Source organism: Triticum aestivum, chromosome 3D, assembly GCF_018294505.1.
Source record: "Triticum aestivum cultivar Chinese Spring chromosome 3D, IWGSC CS RefSeq v2.1, whole genome shotgun sequence".
Classification (NCBI taxonomy): domain Eukaryota; kingdom Viridiplantae; phylum Streptophyta; class Magnoliopsida; order Poales; family Poaceae; genus Triticum; species Triticum aestivum.
Window position 1 is genome coordinate 568,434,062 of NC_057802.1, and position 22,101 is coordinate 568,456,162.

A 22,101-nucleotide genomic window follows, 5' to 3' on the forward strand; every position below is an offset into this window, starting at 1 on the left:
ATGTATTTATGCCGACGGCTTTTCTACGCCTACAGCCTGCCCTTGGCCGTCGGCATAGTGGCATTTATGCCGACGGGTGCCGTCGGCATAGATTTGGCCGTCGGCAAACGAAGTTTTTCTGGTAGTGGTTATATTGTCCCGTTCCATTTAGCTGTAGTATTTTTAGAAAAGACTGGCACTGCAACTTGAAATCCATAAATATCATTTTGTGTTTCCATCGTGACACCTTTTTTCTGCTGCTTTGTGTGGAGTGATCTATTATTATTTCCCTTTGCTTGCTAACCGTTTTAAGGTTTAATGCTTCATGCAATGCACGATCTGGATGTAAGATCGAGAAACAAAACTTGTACTAATAAGCTAAAAAATGATTGGTCTGTCTCAGGTCCCATATTTTGTGCATGTCTCAAGCAGGGCAGCGCTAGGACTGTTGTGTGACAGTAATTAACTTGGGACTCACTCTGATCTTCAGAATGTAGAAGTAAGTTCATCCTCCAGAATAATTAATTCAATACATTTGCGTGCGATATGAAACTGATGATCGGTCGAGCCTCTTCACCTTAAACTGCGCTCCGTGCTCTTTGGTGCAAGCTCGCATGCAGTTGTACCAGAGCTCATGGGCAATATGCAGATTTGGTAGTCTCCGCAGTTTCGTGCGGTGTGTATGCCCAAACTTGTCCTTATAATACAAGATTAAGTATTCAAAATAATAGTTAGAACATAGAACAGTGGGTGACAGTAGCAGGTGATCCATGGTACAGCAGTACATGTTTATATAAATCTTTCACCTCGAAGAACTGCTGCAACAAATCTCGGTCAATTCTCCATTAAGAAGTCATGGTTTGTTCTTTGAAGAAGGATTGTGCCATGGTTGTCTTTTCTAAAGCCGGAGTTGGTATTCAGTAGTAGTTTCTGTTGGCGGAATGGATCCAGATGGGCTTGGAGAACCAGGTTGGGGAGGCCCTGAAGTGTGGGGTCCTGTACCATCAGGAGGGCCTGGATTTCCAGGTAGCCTTGTCCCTGATTCTTTGGGGCTTGGGTTTGGTGGATTCTTCTGATCCTGGCAAGTCAAATCCTCTGCTAACCAGGTTGGGGAGTAAGTAGAGAATTATGATTAGTAGTTGGAACATGTAGCAACAGTTGCATGCACATTTACTAGTTCTCACTGTACATCGATAAATTCTTCACCTCGAAGAACTGCTGCAACAAGTCTTAGTTAGGTTTTTCTCTAAAAGAAGTCTTGGTTTGTTTTCTGAATATAAGGCCTTGGTTGAGTTCTTGTGAAGCCAAGGTTACCATTCAGAAGCAGTTTCTGTTGGCGAAATGAATCCGCATGGGCCTGGAGGACCAGGTTGGGGAGGCCCTTGAGCGCGGGATCTGGTACCATCTGGAGGGCCTGGTTTTTGCGTGGCCCTGGTTCTTGGAGGGCTTTGTTTGGCGGCTTCTTTGGATCCTGGTAAGTTGAATCCTCATCTAACTAATGAAACTTTATATTTTACATCTGACCACTGACAACGTCAATTCATCCGTTAACATTTAAAAACAATTCAATTTATCTAGTTAGATGATTAGTGATTCAGTGGTCAACTAAATCAAAGTGCAATATATAAGCGATGAAGCACATTAATCGCTTAGCTTTCTTCCTCTGAAGCTTTCATTTCTTTGTTGAGACAGATACCGCAGATTCTGTGAATGAATGCTTCTTCTGTACTTTCTACCTCATCTGCTCCTGTTTGTTGGTCCAAGATTGTTGTGGCCCATTCTATGAAGCACCCAGGCCCGGGTGACCCACCACAGCCCTTCTGACAACATGCTGGACATATCTACCACGGTAATGCACTAGGTCACAATTCTTATCTCCACCAAAAAAGGTTACAATTATTAGCCTAAATATTCGCTAAAGAATTCACTTGAGTGAACATTTTGGCTGTTGGGAGTGTCCATTGCTGTTAGAGTTGTGTCGAATATAGTGTACAAGGTAGGTTACAATTGGACTTGTAGTTGTATTGTCTTTAGATATGATATGGAGTCGTGTCCTACTAGGACACTTGTATCCTAGGCCTCTCATATATAGTGGGGGTAGACACACGATGTAACCTATGGCAACATAATAGCACCGGAACGCAGGGGAAGCCGGCGGCATGTGCCGGTGTCCAGGGTGACCGGGTGCGGTATTGTAGCGGTGTCACGGGGAGGAGCGCCCATAGTCAAGCCCCAGGGATGTAGCGATATCGGTGAACCTCGTTAACAAATCTCCGTGTCGTGCTCATGTGATTGTTTGGTCCTCGGATGATCGACGGTATGCGTCGGATTTATTCTAACAATTACTATGGTATAAAGACCAGTGGAAACCATTGTGTTACATCTCTTCAAGATCATCGTACGCAGTCTTATTACCTTGTACTAATGTTTATTTCAGTGGCTGAATGCAACTATCAGGGCTACTTTTTACCTTGTTGGTGCATTTCACAAGACAACATGTGAAATAAAATGCAAACTCAGTTCACAAACTGATGCCAAACAGGGTAGTAATGCAGAAAATTGTACTGTGCTGTTTTCGAGAGAACCAAGCCCAAACACGCTATAAAGTCCGCACCATGCTTTAATTTGGCCAAACCATTCTTCAGTGCCGTTTGGTTTAATCGGTATAATTTGTAGCTACCGTATAGTTTTGTGGGCCTAGCGGCGCGACTTTTGCATCCATACAATCATTCGATGTCTATGTCGCATTAGAAATCCATAATTACCTTGCATGTAGAATTGCTTTCATGATGGAAAAAGCTGGCAACAGATATTATACCTCAATATAATCTAAAAAAAAAGATAATCTGATATTGTTTGTAGAATTGCTTTCATGATTTTTTTTATACCTCAATATAATCTGCAGACTGCAGCTTTGATTGACTCATCTGAAATGTATGAATTTATGTGTGAAGTTTGAACCACACACTTATTGTTTCTTTAACCAATTGCATCTATAGCTCCCATCCATTTTCGAGAACAGCAAAGGATATACAGGTTTTCAGCCATGCTCGGTCATTCTTTGCTCAATGGTATATATAGGTCTTACAAACAGAAAAAAGATCGAAATCTTTGACTGGATATTATGTTCCTTTGTTGCGAAACAGTGGAATCCAACAATGGTTGTGATCTTAGGGAAAAAATTCTAGAAGTTTATGTGATGAATTCACAGATGCAATCTCTTGCTGTAACTAATCCCGCTTCTGGGTGGTAGTCCAGCTCGCTTCTATCAGTGTTATTATCATCTTTCCAGCCTACAGAACTAATTCATAATATTGTTGCACATCAGAGGGTTCTCTCTCACATACAATGAGTCTCAGATAACGAACTACACTGTCACAATATTGTTTCACATCAGAGGGTTCTCACTTAAATACAATGAATCTGAGATAATGAACTAATATAAGCTACACTGTCTCATGAGAATCTTATTGTGATACCTTTTTGAACAGTCCCACATTTTTTTGGTGATAAACTTATCTCTTCTAATTTAGATTAAAGGTTGTTGAGCTTTTTACTTCAGAACCTGAACATTTTCTGTTACCTGGTATGTATATATATATTTATTTATACACGAGTGAAATCATTGAAACTACGCAGGCAGTGACAAATAGAACAAATCAGGCCTGTAGTCTGTATTGTCAAGCATGCATACACAAAAAATTCCTCTACCAATTCAAGGCTATAGTAATGTAGTGTCAATATTAATCTTAGTTTTTTGAAGCTGACATTATAATCTAAATTCATCATGGCCATTTTTTTTAACACAGTACAGACGCAAGCGCTCATGTACACGCACATACACTCACCCCTATGAACGCACACGCGCACACCCTACCCCTATGAGCTCCTCTGAAAGACTGAGCCGGCATATCATCTTGAAATTTACGAAGTCACCGTAGACACCTTGTCGTTGACGGGAACGTCTCCTCCCACTGAATGCGTATCGCCGGAAATCCTGAAATAAATCCAGGAATAAATGCGAGCACCAGGATTTGAACCCTGATGGGCTGAGAATACCACAATCCCTCTAACCTTCGCTTCGTCATGGCCATTTTGAAACAAATACTTGGTTTATTACAGCCAGCAGTTGTCCAAAGTATACTAAGTTACACAGATTCATGGCCACGGTCAAGCTGAATCTATAATTTTATATTTTTTCTCCCATTGCATTTGAAAACCCCAAGTGATTAGAACATTTGACCAGAAACATATAAGTTTGTACCAGAATCTACCTAGGCTCAGACTAGGGTTCCACTTGGGGGCTTTGCATGATGCTGTTCAAACTAGAAGCTGGTCTAGGGCTAGCAACACAACAATCTAGGATAAGGACATGTTTAAGAACCTTATGTTCCTTTGTCCTGCATGAATGGATATCTAACTAAAATCAGCATGGAGGCCACATCATCCCCTAGCTTGGGAATAGCCGAATAATAGCAGCCGCCTGAATACGGTCAACATTGCAAATAACAACATCTCCATGTTGTTTCCATCATCCATTTTCGCCGGACGAGCATTGCGTACAGTCCATGCTGGATCCAATGAATTTCCGAGCATTCAACACCAGACATTTCGAAACTGCATGACCCTTCAGTCGGCTGACTTCACGGCAAACAACATCGTTGCACACGAGACTGTTTAGGCATGCATCTACCACTGCTTGAGGTAATGTCTTTCAATCAAAACCAGCTGTATGGCACGCTTCTCACAAGTCGGGGCGAGGAATTTATTTGCAACTATACTCATCTCAATTTCCTAGACCTGGCCAACAATCCCTTACTTGGAGGTCTGTCCAAGTGTTTCTGGGACATGCCAAGCTTGAAATTCATGGATCTGTTAAAGGACATACATGGAAGTCGGTGGGTCTGTTAAAGGGCCACCTTGAGTTTTTCTTTGGTGGTTTGAGTAGGCGGGCTAGCAAGGGCAACTCCAATGCAGCGACCTAATTCGTCTGCGCGTGTCCGTTTAGGTTGAAACGGACGAAAGCTCTGGCACAACGCGCGGACCCAAACCCATACCGCGTCAGCTTGGTGTCCGTCTGGACACATTTCAGGCCCAAATTTGCGCTTGGTTTGCGTCCATGCGGACACGAAATGGACACGGTGCGCGCCCTCTTGGTGTACGCCGCGGCGTCACCTATCAGCCGCCCAACTACCACCCACGGTTATATTAAACGCGGCCACCTACCTCGGGCCCGCCTAGCAGTGAGTGGAAGCGTCGCGTGACCATCCTTTTTAATGCAAGCATGCGCCCCCGGGGAGGGGGGGGGTGGGGAAGGGGGAGAGGGGCTCATCCACTTCCATCCCCTGTCCACATCTGGAACGGCAAGGGGAAGTTCAGCGCCGGCGCGAGTTCTTCCCGCGCGCCTCCTCCTCCTCCTCTGCCGCCGGCTCAATGCAGCGGGCCACCGCGGGAGCGGGAATGGTTGTACATTCTAGTCCACTAGGCGCGGTGGCACTGGCAGTACCGCTAGCTGTTCCAATATCCATATGTTAGCCTGCCGCACGGCTGGCATCTAGCCCCGCAACGCATTCCCCATTCCGGCGGTGCAGCACTCGCCGTTGGCGCACGCCGAGGAGGTTCGCCGGCACCGCGAGCTTCTTACGCCATAGCAGCGCGTCATGCGTGCCTACGTGCCAGACTCCCCCAACTGGTAGCGCCGGTTTGCGTTAGAGCATGAGGAGCGCAGCCGCGGCGTGCACATTGATCACGCCGTTCCCCCACTGCACCTGGAGGTCTTGCCGGAGGAGGAGGCGGAGGCCGTGTACCAAGCTGCGCTCGAGGTGGACCTGCAGCGCGCGCTCGAGGAGAGCCGGCTGGAGGAGGATGCGCAGTGGGATGGCCTGGAGCAGGCCCTCGCCTTATCGGCGGTGGGGGCTCCGTCAATGGTCCCCTCTACGTCCCGCCGCCGCATGTTGTCGAGCCCAAGGCCGAGCCTGAGCCCACGCCCACACCCATGCGTAAGAGGTTACCGCCGCCGCCCGCTTGGCCCGAGGAGTCCTACTCGTGGACCGGCGAGCTTCGCAAGTGGGTGAGCGTGCCTCCCGTCCACTACGCTGCGATGCCGAAGGACGAGGCGGCCCACCTGGAGCGGTGGCAGGCTCACTGGATCGCGGAGGAGCAGGCCGATGGCAAGCAGCAGATGCTATGCGTCGTGCCGAGGAGCGCGCCCGCCGCGCCGCAAAGCCGCCGCCACAGCAGACGCCGGAGGAGGCTGCCTTGGCGGCATGGTAGAGCGCGTTCGGGTGGGCTAGGCCACCACCCGCCTTCATCGACCTCACCGGCGACGGAGACAACGGCAAGTCCAAGGGCGAGGGCGAGGCCTAGGGCAGCGTGCGTGCGTGGACCTTTTTAAATGTTTAATTAATGTTTAAGTGGACTTTGGTCGGCGGCTGACCCGCCATTTATGTTTAATTATGTTTATTTCGGCTGTGCGTTTCCGACATTTCCTTTATTTTAACGCACGCCACCGGAAGAGAAGGGGAGAGGGGGCCCTTCGTCTTCTTCTTCCTTGACCTCCTCCCTAGATGGGAGAAGGGTTTCCCCACTGGTCCTTGGCCTCCATGGCGTGGGAGGGGCGAGAGCCCCTCCGAGATTGGATCTGTCTCTCTGTCTCTCTCTGTTTCTGCGTTCTCGTCCGCTACCCTTTCAGCGTTTCGTATATATATGGAGATCCGTAACTCCGATTGGGCTGAAACCTTCGCCATGATTTTTTACCAAAAATTAGCTTTCTTGCGGCCGAAGGAGGGCATCAACCGCCTTACGGGTGGCCCACGAGGGTCAGGGGCGCGCCCCCTGCCTCGTGGCCACCTCGGGCACCGTCTCGCGTTGATTCTTCTTCCGGAATTTTCCAAATATTCCAAAAATAAGCTCCGTCCGTTTTTATCCCGTTTGGATTCCGTTTGATATGGATATTCTGCGAAATATAAAACATGCAACAAACAGGAACTGGCACTGGGCACTGGATCAATATGTTAGTCTCAAAAATAGTATAAAAAGTTGCCAAAAGTATATGAAAGTTGAATAATATTGGCATGGAACAGTCAAAAATTATAGATACGACGGAGACGTATCAGTGACAGACCCGTTGACTGAGCTTCTCTCAAAATCAAAACATGATCACACCTTAGTACTCTGTGGGTGTTAATCACATGGCGATGTAAACTAGATTATTGACTCTAGTAAACACTTTGGGTGTTGGTCACATGGCGATGTGAACTATGGGTGTTAATCACATAACGATGTGAACTATCGGTGTTAAATCACATGTCGATGTGAACTAGATTATTGACTCTAGTGCAAGTGGGAGACTGAAGGAAATATGCCCTAGAGGCAATAATAAAGTTGTTATTTTATATTTCCTTATATCATGATAAATGTTTATTATTCATGCTAGAATTGTATTAACCAGAAACTTGATACATGCGTGGATACATAGACAAAACACCGTGTCCCTAGTAAGCCTCTACTAGACTAGCTCGTTAACCAAAGATGGTTAAGTTTCCTAACCATAGACATGTGTTGTCATTTGATGAACGGGATCACATCATTAGGAGAATGATGTGATGGACAAGACCCATCCGTTAGCATAGCATATTGATTGTTCAGTTTTATTGCTATTGCTTTCTTCATGTCATATACATATTCCTTCGACTATGAGATTATGCAACTCCCGAATACCGAAGGAATGCCTTGTGTGCTATCAAACATCACAATGTAATGGGTGATTATAAAGATGCTATGAAGGTGTTTGTTGGTTTGGCATAGATCGAGATTAGGATTTGTCACTCCGAGTATCAGATAGGTATCTCTGGGCCCTCTCGGTAATACACATCATAAGAAGCCTTGCAAGCAAAGTGACTAACGATTTAGTTGCGGGATGATGTATTACAGAACGAGTAAAGAGACTTGCCCGTAACAAGATTGAACTAGGTATGAAGATACCGACGATCGAATTCGGGCAAGTAACATACCGATGACAAAGGGAATAACGTATGTTGTCATAACGGTTTAACCGATAAAGATCTTCGTAGAATATGTGGGAACCAATATGAGCATCCATGTTCCGCTATTGGTTATTGACCGGAGAGGTGTCTCGGTCATGTCTACATAGTTCTCGAACCCGTAGGGTCCGCACGCTTAACGTTCAATGACGATTTTGTATTATATGAGTTATGTGATTTGGTGACTGAATGTTGTTCGGAGTCCCGGATGAGATCACGGACATGAAGAGGAGTCTCGAAATGGTCGAGAGGTAATGATTGATATATAGGACGATAGTATTCGGATACCGGAAGTGTTCCGGGTACATATCGGGTCATCAGAAGGGGTTCCGGGCACCCCCGGCAAAAGATATGGGCCTAATGGGCCAAGAGTGGAAACGCAGTAGCCAGCAGGGGCTGTTGCGCCCCCCATATGGGCCGAACCAGAGGAGGAAGGAAAGACCGGAAGAGAGAAGGAAGGGGAGGGATTCAGCCTCCCCCTTCCTTCCCTACTCCCTCCTCCTTCCTCCCCCCTCCGAAAACTATGGTAAGGGGGGGCGAATTGGACTAGGCCCCCAAGTAGGATTCCTCCAACTTGGGCCGCGCCAAGGTTGTTCCCCTCCCCCTCCCACCTATATATACGTGGGGAGGGGGCCCCTAGAACACATAACAACATCTGTTAGCCGTGTGCGGCGCCCCCTCCACAGATTACACCCTCGGTCATATTCCCACGGTGCTTAGGCGAAGCCCTGCGCGGATCACTTCACCATCATCGTCACCACACCGTCGTGCTGACGGAACTCATCTACTTCCTCGACACTTTGCTGGATCAAGAGTTCGAGGGACGTCATCGAGCTAATCGTGTGCAGAACTCGGAGGTGCCGTACGTCGGTACTTGATCGGTCGGAACGAGAAGAAGTTCGACTACATCAACCGCGTTGTTAAACGCTTCCACTTTCGGTCTGCGAGGGTATGTAGACACACTCTCCCCCTCTCTTTGCTTTGCATCTCCTAGATAGATCTTGCATGAGCGTAGGAATTTTTTTGAAATTGCATGCTACGTTTCCCAACAGTATTCGTGGAGGATTCTGTCTCCTCATACATAGCCGACTAGGTTTCATATACCCTAAGACCCCCGGCAAATATATAAACAATGGCCTAGCTTGTAGATGGCACATTACAATCTCTTGGTAGATATTTGTACTCTATACTTACTCCAACACAATAAACACAAGCATGACGTAGGGTGTTATCTCCTCGGAGACCTAAATCTCGAAAAAATCTATGTGTTTGTGTTACTCTCATTTCAAGGCATCTATCTTAGGATCCCCTACCTTGAGATATGTCAGTTTCAGTTTCATCACCCTCCCCCTACGATCTTCAAGATAGTGCACAACATCTTGAAATTAAGGAAGTCTCTACATCCTTCTAATAACATCTTGAGTTTGAACCACCCATTTATTCTTTCCTTTTTATCAATGACATGTATTTCTCCCATCCATTTTCTAGAATATCAAAAGATATTACAAGACTTTCTCTGTCGTTAGCAATGCCACTTTCAGCTCGAAACAACTCCTTCACGAGCGAGCGCTGCTGCACGCAATGCCAACACGACTGTCGCTGCCGGGTTGCTATCGCATGCCCCACCATCTAGTGCTACGTGGGAAAGTGGTCGATGGTTGCATGCATGTGGGGAACGGTGTTTTTCCTCTAATACCCCCCAATTCAACCATGGGGCCAGGTATTCTCTCTATAATATAAACATGCCCCTGAGTTCAACCGCGAGGCACAGTATTTTTGGTCCAGATTAGAAAATAATAAATGCCAAAGAAGAAAAGGTACTCCCGTCAAAAATGGACAGTTGGCGCGTGCGAGATAGCCTCGCCCCATGGTTATATTAGAGAGAGAATACCAGGCCTCGTGGTTCATTCTCTCTCTAATATAAACATGCTCCCCTGAATTCAAGCGCGGGCCCGGTGCTTTTGGTCCAGATTAGAAAAGGAATAAATGACAAATAAGAAAAGTTGCTCCTATCGGAAATCGACTGTCGGCGCGCGCGAGATAGCCCCGCCCCATGGTTATATTAGTGAGGGAATACCGGGGCCCGCGGTTCATTCTCTCTCTAATATAAACATGGGCCCCGGGGATGCTACAAAGGAAAGGTGAACGGCCACGTAAATTTTTTGATTTAGATAAGAAAAGGAATAAATGCCAAAGAAGGAAAGGTGCTCCTACCGAAAATCGACCGTTGGCGCGCGCGAGATAGCCTCGCCCTTTTCAGCTTCCCTACATTCTCCTCACGCCCATTCTTTTAAATCTCATAGTTGCATTGTCATTATAAGCGAGTGAAACATATCATTGTTCCATGTGCAAACAAACACAAAATGGCAAGCTCCAAGATGCTGCTGATCAATCCTATCTTATCATAACATGAGGTCTTTTTTTTTTTTTGTTTGAGAACTGAGAATATGAGTAAACTAAAGGACATTTTTTTGGTTTTTTGAGAACAAAAGGATGCGAGTGATTTGCTTCTGGGCCCAGTGCGTTTTAGAGCCCAGAACTCTCAATTGTTTCCTCTCAAAGTGATTTGCTTCTGGGCACAAAGTGACGTGCTTCCATTTCCATTTGTTTCCTCTCAATTGCCTCAAAAAACATTTTGTTTCCTCTCAAACCCTAGGAAAAAACATTCCCATTCTCCCCCGAAACACACGCCTACCTCCCCTTCCCTCCCCTCCGCCGCCACCACACCCACACCTGCACAACTCCACCCAGCCGGCGACCATGGCGGAGGCCGCGGCAGCAGCAGCGACCATGGCCGAGGCCGCGGCGGCAGCAGGAGCGACCATGGCGGAGGCCGCGGCGGCAGCAGCAGCGACCCTCCTCCCCGGCCTCCCAGATGAGATCCTGGTATGGGAGATCCTCGTCCGCCTCGACCCCAAATCCATCCTCCGCAGCCGCGCCGTCCGCCGCGACTGGCGCTGCGCCACCACCAACCACCGATTCCTCCAGGCCCACCACGCTCGCCAGCCCGCCCTGCCCATCCTCTCCAGCGACGGTTACCGTAACATCCTCACCTTCGACCACCGGGCCGCCGCCGGCTCCCAGCTCCACACCGTCGCTCGGCTTGCTCTCTCCCAGCCCTTCAAGCTCGAGGCCTCCTGCGATGGCCTCCTCATTCTCTCCAAGCATGAGATGGCTGGCTCTCGCCCTGGCCTCGGCCCTCGCGCCCTCCTCACCGTCTGCAACCCGGTCACTCGGCAGCATGCCTCCCTCACGCGGACACTCAAGGACTTCAACATCTTGGGGATGTACCCACACCGCCCTACCGGCAAGTAATAGCTTGCATTGGTACCCAGTGTGTTATACCCCAGTGGATGGGGAGACTGCATTTTTTCAGCTTGAAAGCAAACTAGTAATTGTGTTCGACACAATAGCTGAGTCGTTTCGGCAGATACGTGCTCCCCTTGCTCCTCCCGCCAACTACTCATGTATCTTTGAGATGGATGACATGCTTGGTATCTATAGCTGTGACAAGGCCAAGAAAATTGTTGATATATGGGTGCTGCACAACTATGAAAGTGAGGTTTGGGACTTAAAGTACCGGGTTGATTTGTCAACCACAGAAATCTGGGGGAAGTTTGTAGGCCTTGGTGGTGATAGCTATTGGCATGTGACTGTTGTTTCAGGTGATGGTGACGTGCTCTTGCTGGTCAGGTTTGGTCAATCGCAGAACTGGCTATTTTATGTTGACACTAATGGAAAACTGGTTGCTAGCTTCCAAGACTTATATGTTGGTGAAGGTCGGTTCAAACAAACTCTTGTTCGGCATGATTTCTTCACGACACTAGAAGGCCATGCCGTGGATGCTTCACCTTTCATCTGACAGATGTTGGGTGAGGTTCTTAATATCCTGATGAGCTGCAATGTCTAGGAATTGGATCAAGTATGAACCTGCTGATTTCTTCCTTTTGTGTTGTTGTATAAGATGTTGGATCAGAAGTGACTGTTATGTGGTTGCATGAAATGCTTGTTTTGATACCCTTATGGGATGAAGTGACAACTGTTTATGTTCATGTTAAAATTACCAAGACATTTGGGTCTGCTTTTGAAGTATTTTCCAACTAATCTGCCGCATGTCTCTATTTTCTAGTGGTCTTCTCAGTACTCAATTTTTTGTTTACTATATATTCCTCATATCCATATCTCTTGAACTGAAGAATTGATTTTACCACTTTATCCACTGCCCTTCTTAATAGTCAGTTTTTTTAGTTGTTTCCTGTTTTGACCGTTTGTTGTAGCTGGCAACAAGAAGAGGCAGATTCTCCTGCTTCCTGATTTGCAGGTCGCACCTGACTTCTGGAAGACCTTGGAGCACTACTGGTTAAATTAAATGCTTCCGTATTGCATCATAATAGTCAACTTTTCAATGAAGTGTTATGTCATAATTATGTTTTCTTCGAAACGGTCAGGTAGGTGAAAATTTTGTTGAACGGATAGGAAAGAGCCGACATATGCGCATCCTTTGTGAGAATCCGAGACATTCGCTCCACACAGGAGTCGAACTCTGGTTGCCGGGTGCACACTGTGACCCTAGCCATTGGGCTACTGCCCCGTTTCGAAGTATTTATGTTTTCTTCATGCATCTGGTGCGTCTGGTTAGGTTTGTCTTATGGAGAGTAAGCTCACCACTATTGCAGTAATTGGATAGATTATATTTGTCTCCTTCTAGGAGTTGTAGTAGTATATCTTTTTAGTTTTTTTTTGTGGGGTGTTGTAGTAGTATTCTTCTAGAGAAGACTGGGACTGCACTGAACACCTGGTTTGTCCACTCCCATCGACAAGTAATATAGTAACTAGAGATGATCTCTAAAGCCATTGATTTCATGAAGCAGGACAACAGTTTTCCTTGTCGCCGACCATCCTTTCACGATCATCTAGCTTCTCTCCAGCAACACGCCATCGATGTCTTGGATTCTCAACTGATCTTGCAAGAAATGTTATACGGCATGGATAAATCTTGGTGTAACTTTTGGGGGCTTTTGATTAGCAAAACTGTTCTTGTTTTGACTCTGGACCTTTGTTTTGTTAATCTTCTATGCCTTGACTTGTTCCGAGCAAGCATGAAACAGGTTGTCTCTAGGTTAGATCACCTGTGGTGAAAGTGGAACTACTGTTTGTTGTTTGTTATCTTAATTAGGGCATAATATCAAGCTAATGCTCCATCAGTTGCACTGCTTGATTCTGCCTTTTGTTTGTCTGTCTGTCAACTTGTTCTTCCCTTGTAGACCTACCTTATTAGCAATGCACTCTGCTGCTTATTTTTTGCATTAGAAAGTGTTGGATCACCTTTTCCCTTTCTGAATTCTGCATCAGCAATTGAATCTTTGACACTGTGCCTCGTTCTTCCCTGTTGGCTTTGTTCATTTTGCAATTTCTTGTTCTAGGCGAGAGACGGGTTTTGGATTTTTCTTACTTGTGGTCCATGGAACTGATGTATGCTGCAGTGCGGCTTAGAACAAAAGACAAGCGTAATGGTGTGTCTATTTTTGTAATTCTTACTTGGCGTTACTGCAGAAACATAGTTTGTAGCACAATTGCTGTTAATAACTTCAGCTGTGCTGTGCATATTGAAGTTCCGGACGCAATTTATTTTGTTGTTGTTTCTGGACGTGTTTGGTAGATTCAGATGTTAACATATTTCTGCCAGGCAGGCGTTGTACTTTACGGTCACTATAACCTGTTCAGAGTATTGTATGAGTGGATTGGATCTTTCCGGGCAGGTGTTGTATGAGTGGACTGGATCATATCCCTATCTCTTGGACTGAAGAATTGATTTTACCACTTAATCTTATGGCCTTCCTAATAATCAGTTTTAGCGAGTTTCCTGTTCCGACCCATTGTTGCAGCTAGCAATGAAAAGGGGCAAATTTTCCTCCTTCCTGACCTCAACTTGCACCTGACTTCTAAACGACCATGGAGCGCTACTTGTTAAATTAAATGATTCCATGTTGCATCATAATAGTCAACTTCTCAATAAAAGCGTTCTACTTGTAGTTCTATTTTCTTCATGCATCTATTGCATCTTGTTAGGTAGGTCAGCACTATAGCAAGCATTGGACATAATTATATTTGTCTCCTTCCAGGAGTTGTAGTGGTATTTCGTTTTAGATTTATTTTTGGTGAGGAGTTAGTAGTGGTATTCTTCTAGAAAAGACTGGGACTCACTGAACACCGACTAGAGAAACTAGAGATGATCTTTGATTTCGTGAAGCAGGACAGCAGTTTTCCTTGTCGCCGACCGTCCTTTCACAATCATCCAGCTTCTCTACAGCTACACCACAATGTCCCAGATTCTCAACTGACCTTGCAACAAATGTTATAAAGGCACCGACAAATCATGTTTCCACTTTGGGGGTAATGAGCTTTTGATAAGTAAAACTGTTCCTGTTTTCAATCTGGTATTTCGTTTTGTTGATTTTCCTTGAATTACCTACTTCTTAGCAATCCACTCTGCTGCTGTTGGATCACGTTTTTTCCTTCCTGAATTATGCTTCTGCAATTGAATCTTTGAACATACACTGTGCCTCGTTCCCTATTTGGCTTTGTTCATTTTGCAATGTCTTGTTCTAGGCGAGAAATGGGTTTTGGATTTGCTTACTGGTGATCCATGGAACTGGTGTATGCTGTATACGTTCTTAGAGCATGATATGAGTGTAATGTTGCATCTATTTTTGTAAAATAATGCTCTCCCGGGTGTCTATTCTTCAGTCCATGTAATTCTTACTTCCTGGTACCGTAGAAACACAGTTTGTGGCATAATTGCTGTTAATACTTCAGCTGTGATGAGCATGTAAAAGTTCCGGACAAAATTTGCTTTTTGTTGTTTCTAGACGTGTTTGGTACATTCCGATATTAACAAATTTCTGCCGGGCAGGTGTTGTACTTTACGGTTACTATTTATATTCTGTTTAGAGTATACATATGCATGGATTGGATCACACACACTATGAGACAAAGTGGTTTAGAACTGAACTCCATCTCCGGAGCTCAAGATGTGCGTGTGAAGCTGCAGCAGTAATCATGCAGAGAACAGTCGTTGAAAGTAACATAGACGACCAGTGTGTGAGCTATTAATCAGTAGGTATATGCACCATAGTTTAAAATCGCGGGCGAAAAGACCGCTATCGCCACACGAAATCTGCCCCGCGATTTGTTTCCTTCCCAGGATCGCCGGAGATCGCGCTGTTTCTTCATTAACTATCACGGCAGATTTTCCTTCCATGATTTCCGTTTGCCCGCGATTTAAATCTATGATATGCACAACTACTAGCTCTCACCTTATCGCTGTATTGAGTTGTAAAGCTGTAGTTTACCTTCTAGCAGTAGTTTAGCTTCTTCTTTTCTTATTATTGCACCAGTTTAGCATGGTGAGATGGATCGGCATGTGCTTAGAGGACCAGGTTGGGGAAACCCTGCAGGATGGGGCACTGGAGGGTGGGGTCTGGTTCCACCTGGCGGCCCTGGCCCTGGTCCTTGGGGACCTGTGTTTGGTGGTTTCTTTGGATCCCGGTAAGTTCAATCCTCAGATAGCATATTTTTGTTTTTCTTTCTAAAAGATCAGTCATTCGCTTGGTAGATGACTAGTGGTTCAGGGGTGAGGTGTAAAATATTAATCGGTAACTCAAGTTCAATCTAAAGAGATGAAGCAGCCCAGCATATACTAGTTGTACCTCTGAAACTCTCTTCGTTTTTTAGACGGGGTACATCTGAAACTCAGAATGGATTTTGTACTATTTTTGTGGCCCAGTTTCCATATCCTTTTGAGCTGCAATGTCTGAGTTAGATCAAGCATGAGGATGATGATTTCTTCTTTTTGTGTTGACATATAAAAAGTTATGATCGGAGGTGACCGTTATGTTCAATACCCTTTCAGATGAAATGACTACTGCTTATGTTGATGCTAAAATAACCAAGCCTTTTTGCTCTGCTTTTGAAGTATTTTCCAACTGAACCGCCTCGTGTTTCTATATTCTTGGGCAGAGGACTTGCTTTATTCTATTTATCTGGTGGTCTTCTCAGTACTCAATTTTCTGCAAGCTATATATGCCTCTTATCCTTATTTCTTGAACTCAAGAATTGATTTTGCCACTTATCTAGTGTCCTAAATAGTCAATTTTCTGCGTGCTTCCTGTTTCTACTCTTTGACATTGAAAAGAGACTACTTTTCCTCTTTAATGGCTCGACCTTGGAGCACTGCTGGTAATTATATTAAAGGCATGCATGTTGCATCATAGTGAACTCCTCATTGAAGTGTTCTGTTGAAATTCAGTTTTCTTCATGGATCTATTTCATCTGGTTAGGTACTAGGTAGGTCTTGTGGAGACTAAGCTCACCACTTAAGGGAGAATTGGGCATGGTTATATTATTTCCGTCCAGGAGTTGTAGTAGTATTTTCTTAGGATTTTGCTTAGGGAAGTGTTGTGGTAGCATTCATCTAGAAAAGCCTGAGACTGCACCGAACACTGGGGTTTCTCCGCTCGCATCTGCAAGTACAACCTCAAGGACGAGAAACTAGAGATGATCTCCAGAAACATCGATTTCGTGAAGCCGGGCAAGCAGTTTGTCCTTGTTGCTGATCATCCAGCTTCACGATCAATGTCCTGGATTCTCAACTAGCCTTGCAACAAATGTTATAAGACATCGATTTGTTATTTTGGCTATGCGTTAACTTGTTCTGAGCAAGCAAGAAATAGGTTGACTCTAGGTTAGACCACCTGTGGTGGGCGTGGTACTGCTGTTTGCTTTTTTAATTAGGACAAGTTATTAACCTAATGTTCCATTCATTGTATTGCTTCATATTTTCTGTCTGTGTGTCCACTTGTTCTTCTCCTCTACTACTTAGCAATTCAATCTGGTGCTTAAATTTTGACTAGACATTGTTGGCTCATTTTGATCCCTTTCTGAATTCTGTGAATCTTTGAACATAAACTGTGCCTGTTATTCCCCGTGGCCTTTTTAATTTTGCAATGTCTTGTTCTAAGCAAGAAACAGGTTTTAGTTTTTGCTTACTGGTGATCCGTGGCACTGATTTATGCTGCAGCTAGGCCTAGAAGAAGGTACAAATGTAATGTTTCATCTATTTCTTTAGGTACATGCTTCATCTATTTCTGGAACGCTCCCGAACATCTATGCTTCATCCAGTGTAATTCTTCTTCTGTAATTTGTTTCTTCTTGGATTTTCGGGTGTTATTGGAGAAACACAGTTTATAGCACAGCTGCTGTTAAGAACTTAAGTTATGCTTTTTGCATATAGAAGTTCCAGACACAATTTGTTTTTAATTTGTTCTTTCTTGATGGGTTTGGTAGATTCAGATGTTTACATATTTTTAACTGGGCAGGTGTTGTACTTCACAGTTACTACATATACCCCGTTCAGAGTGTATGAGTATGCGTTGATTTGATCATACTATGAAACAAAAGTGGCTTTGAAATCTCGAGAGCTCAAAGTGTCCTTGTGATGCTGCAACAGTAAGCATGCAGAGAAGAGTAGTTGGAAGTAACATAGACCAGCGGGTGAGCTTTGAACATCAGGTACATGCACAATTACTTGCGCTCATCCTACCTCTATAAATTCTTCTTCAACTCGAACTGCCGCATTGAGTTGTGGCGACAGCTTAGCCGTTTTTTATTTATTGCAGCAACAGTTTAGTTTGGGTGGATGGAGCCACATGGGCCTGGAGCACCGGGTTGGGCAGACCCTGCAGCTTGGGGCCCTGGAGGACCGGGTTGGAGAGACCCTGCAGGATGGGGCCATGGAGGGTGGGGTCTGGTTCCACCCAGCGGGCCTGGGTTTCGTGGCCCTGGTTCTTGGGGCCCTGTGTTTGGTGGCTTCTTCAGATCCTGGTAAGTTGAATCCTCAGCTAGCCGGTGGAAACTTAAAGTTTACGCCATTCAGTTAGCATACCAATTATTTTTCTTTCTCCAAAAACCAGTCTAACCAGTCTATCATCACTTGGTAGACGATTAGTGGTGTGCAAGGCTAAGTGTAAAGTTTCCAGCTCTAACTCAAGGTTCAATTCAAAGCGAGGACGCATATACTAGCCGTTAAGTTTTGTACCTCTGAAACGCTATTGAGTTAGTTGAACACATCTGCAAGTCTGAACAAGTGTTTCTTCTGCAGCTACTATCTCCTCTGCTGCTGCTGCTGCTGCTGCTGCCTGCTCTAAGATTGCTATGGCCCTCTCCTTGGACATCCGGGCACAGGCAGCCTGCCACCCCCTTTCTTATAGCTTGGCGAGCAGTCGACCATATCCACCGCGAAAAACAATGTGCTGGGTCAGGAATCCCTGGGCCAAGTATTCGCTGAAGAACCCATGGGAGTTTCCCTTGTTACTATGTAAACACTATTGAAAATCAGGATCAATTGATTAGAGATTAGAGGTTAAATTGAGCAGTGATGAGGGGTGATTAGAGATTAGAGGTTAAATTGAGCAGTGATGAGGGGTGATTAGAGATTAGAGGTTAAATTGAGCAGTGATGAGGGGTGATTAGAGATTAGAGGTTAAATTGAGCAGTGATGAGGGGTGATTAGAGATTAGAGGTTAAATTGAGCAGTGATGAGGGGTGATTAGAGATTAGAGGTTAAATTGAGCAGTGATGAGGGGTGATTAGAGATTAGATGTTAAAATAATTCAGAAATTTGAAAATAAAAAAAAAATTGTGTAAGAATCGGGACTAAAGGGGGAGGCTTTAGTAACGACCCTTTAGTCCCGGTTCCAGAACCGGGACTAAAGGCCCTTTTTCTACTAGTGGTGAAAGAAACATGTACATGTGGGACCCTGGCGGGAGTATTTGGCCTTTTCGTTAAGAAGAAATGCCAACTCGAAGAAACATGTAAAGCAGTATATTTTTGTAAAGCACTATGTCCACATTAAGTTTGACATATCCCCGTTGTGGTAGCGTCCAGCCACCACATCTCACCACATAATTTGGAGAGTATGCCCTTGGAAATTCAATTTGGTGCTCCCGGGCCCAATTTTTTTTCAAATGTCAAAAAAAATGAGACAATATTTTTGTAATCTTTGTCACATACAAATGCTACCTGTAAATTTTGAGATAAAAAGGTTAACCATTTTGGCCTGCAAAAAAAAACCGCAGACAAAATGTCACCCCAAATTTGTTTCTTTACCGACGAAAGACCGCTGCTCCCTTCCACATGAAAATTGTCAAGCAAGCTTACAACACCAACACAGCCATCTACAAAAAAAATTCAGAATTTTTTAAAAACATTTACTATTTTTTTCGGGCTACTGTTCACCCCGGGAGCCAAAACGCCGCTCCCATATGCTCTCATATACTTTAAAACTGTGGGCGTGTTTGGAGTCATTGGATCGAACCTTCACCATGCCACGCTAATATGCGGCACGCCACAACTTGGACATAAAAAAGTGTGGCTCATCAGTTCTTTTGGGTTTGGCGTCATAGGGTGGGGGCAGCAACCAAACGGTGTCATCAGTTTGTTTGGCATGCCTCACAGGTGGCACGGCACCCATCGGCGTGATTCAAACACGCCCTAAAGCTTGCACCGACATTGCCACTTGCGCAGATCCTGTGTATGTTCCTCATGCATGCATCAGCTTTCTCCTCTCCCACCATAAATACCAGGTACAAGCAGCAATGGTTAGATCAAGCCTTGCCAAGCCTAGGACTGGTGTGTGTCGATCTGATTGGTGTAGCAGAAATTCTAGCATTGGTTCTCCAGCTAGGTACATATCACATGCTTGCTGAATGATAATTAACCTCCAAGGCTCCAACCCTAGGCCGGTTCAAAAATTCTTTGTTTAAGAACAACAAGTGTTTCACCATTTCCACTCCTTGTTCACAGCATGGACAGATAGGATGCACTTTCATGTGCCTATCAGCAAGATCAGCTCGAGATGGTAAGCCCCCATGAAGTGTTCTCCAGGCGAAAACTTTAACCTTTAAATACACAACGAACATTTTAAAATACACACTGAACACTTTTTAAAAATTGTGTGAACAACATTTACATTTTCTTGAACTTTTTTAAAAATTGTCATGAAACATATTTTTAAATGTCATATTTTTTGATTTGTATGAACATTTTTTACAAGCTATGTGATTTTTTAAATTTTCTAGAATATTTTAAAAAAACGGCATGAACAAAATTTTACATGTGAACATTTGTTAAATATCATGAACATTTTTTAATTATACGAATAATTTTTTAGAGGTGTGCGAAAATATTTTTTTGCACTGCTGACATTTTCTCGATAAAGTTTTTTCTCATAATTAAGTTAAATATTTTTCATTTAAGAAATCTAAAAAAATGCAGAACAAGACATGAGCGAGTGCTCCTTCCACGCTGGGCCAACCCCATTCAGGGAGTGGCTTGAGGGGGTGCTACCTTTGATCAGCTCTGACCTCCACAAATGTCATCGAAGAAACCTCCAGGTGGTCATGCAAAAATTATGTTGACGGTGGTGTCGCGCTTTGAATGAAGAAGCCCAAGATTAGCTCTAGATCAGGGCCGTCATATCTGGATGGAGCAACCGTAGATGTACATTGTATACCACTGGTTATAACCTCAAAAAAAAAAAGAACTGATCAATAAAGTATGGCTGATTGCTCAAGAAAAAAACCGAGACCTAGCAGATGTTTTTTTGGTAGTACTACTATGTTTTTCCCGACTTGCAAAATGGACCTGGGCTGAGCCCATCACAAGTCAATTCATGTTTGTTTCCTTCCCTAGAGATCACCACGAGTCCACAAACCCGTCTCCAATCGCTGCCGGCGACCATGGCGAAAGCCGCGAGGGCAGGAGCGGCGCCTCTCCCAGATGAGATCGTGATATGGGAGATTCTCGTCCGCCTCCCCCCAACATCCCTCCTCCGCTGCCGCGCCGTCTGCCGCGCGTGGCGCCGCCTCACCACCACCCGTGAATTCCTCCTGTCCCACCACGGCCACCAGCCCAACCTCCCCGTCGTCTCCAGCCAAAGAAACGGCGAAGAAATCTGCAAAAATATCGTCGTCTTCGACCACCGGGCCGTGCCCCCTGACGCCCAGCTCCAAACCGTCGCCCGGCTTGACAGGATCTTCTACCTGGAGGCCTCCTGCGATGGCCTCCTCATCCTCTCCACGAGTGACATCACTGGCGCCTTCATCTCCGTCTGTAACCCGGCCACGCGTCAGCATGCTCCCCTCCGGCAACTCCGGGGCTTCACTTTATTGGGGATGTATCCGCACCATCCTACCGGCGAGTACTGGTTGTTACTGCAACGGAGGAGCTGCGTTCGCTCGTCTAAATACCAAATTGGCTGCTATGTCTTTGCCTTGGGCTCCGACCAGCCACCGAGGTACATCGGGTGCTCCGAGACTAGAATAGCATCAGGGCTCTTCAATGTACCTGCTCAGCTGCGCGATAGCCTGCATTGGTACCCAGTGTATTATCCTCGTAAAAGCAACCCTCCGTACTACGAGGCTGGAAGTGGCCCAGTTCAGTATGAGGCAGAAAGTGAACTGGTAATATTCGACACCATGGCTGAGTCATTTCGGCAAATTCATGCTCCACTTGTTCCCACCATGTCAAGTATCTTTGAGATGGATGACATGCTTGGCATCTATAGCTATAACAAGGCCATGGAAATTGTTGATATATGGGTGCTGCACAACTATGAAAGTGAGGTTTGGGACTTAAAGTACCGGGTTGAATTGCCGGTCGCAGAAATCATGGGGAAGCTTGAAGGCCTTAATGGCGATGGCTATTGGTATGCGACCGTTACTTGTGGCGATGGTGACGTGCTCTTGTTGGTGAGTTTTGGTCATTGGCTATTTTATGTTGACACTGATGGGGTATTGGTTGCTAGCTTCAGTGACTTGAATGCCTGTACACATCGGCTCCAACAAACTCTTGTTCCACATGATTTCTTCACGGCACCAGAAGGTTGTGCTATGGACGCTTCACCGTTCATCTGACGCTGTTGAGTGAGGTGGTGCTTCTTAGCAGCCTAGTCTTTGTATCCTCATGAGCTGCAATGTCCATGGATTGGATCAAGATGAGCCTGCTGATTTCTTATTTTTG

General features: G+C 45.2%; 1 protein-coding gene across 1 annotated transcript; it reads left to right on the forward strand.

Annotated features, from left to right (window-relative positions):
* The first annotated feature begins 17,676 nt into the window (after nucleotides 1-17,676).
* Nucleotides 17,677-18,632, forward strand: LOC123080551 (uncharacterized). Its single transcript, XM_044503485.1, has 2 exons — nucleotides 17,677-17,903; nucleotides 18,181-18,632. Exons 1-2 carry the CDS (start codon nucleotides 17,729-17,731, stop codon nucleotides 18,408-18,410), a joined length of 405 nt encoding a protein of 134 aa, XP_044359420.1. The 5' UTR covers nucleotides 17,677-17,728; the 3' UTR covers nucleotides 18,411-18,632.
* The last annotated feature ends 3,469 nt before the right edge of the window (nucleotides 18,633-22,101 follow it).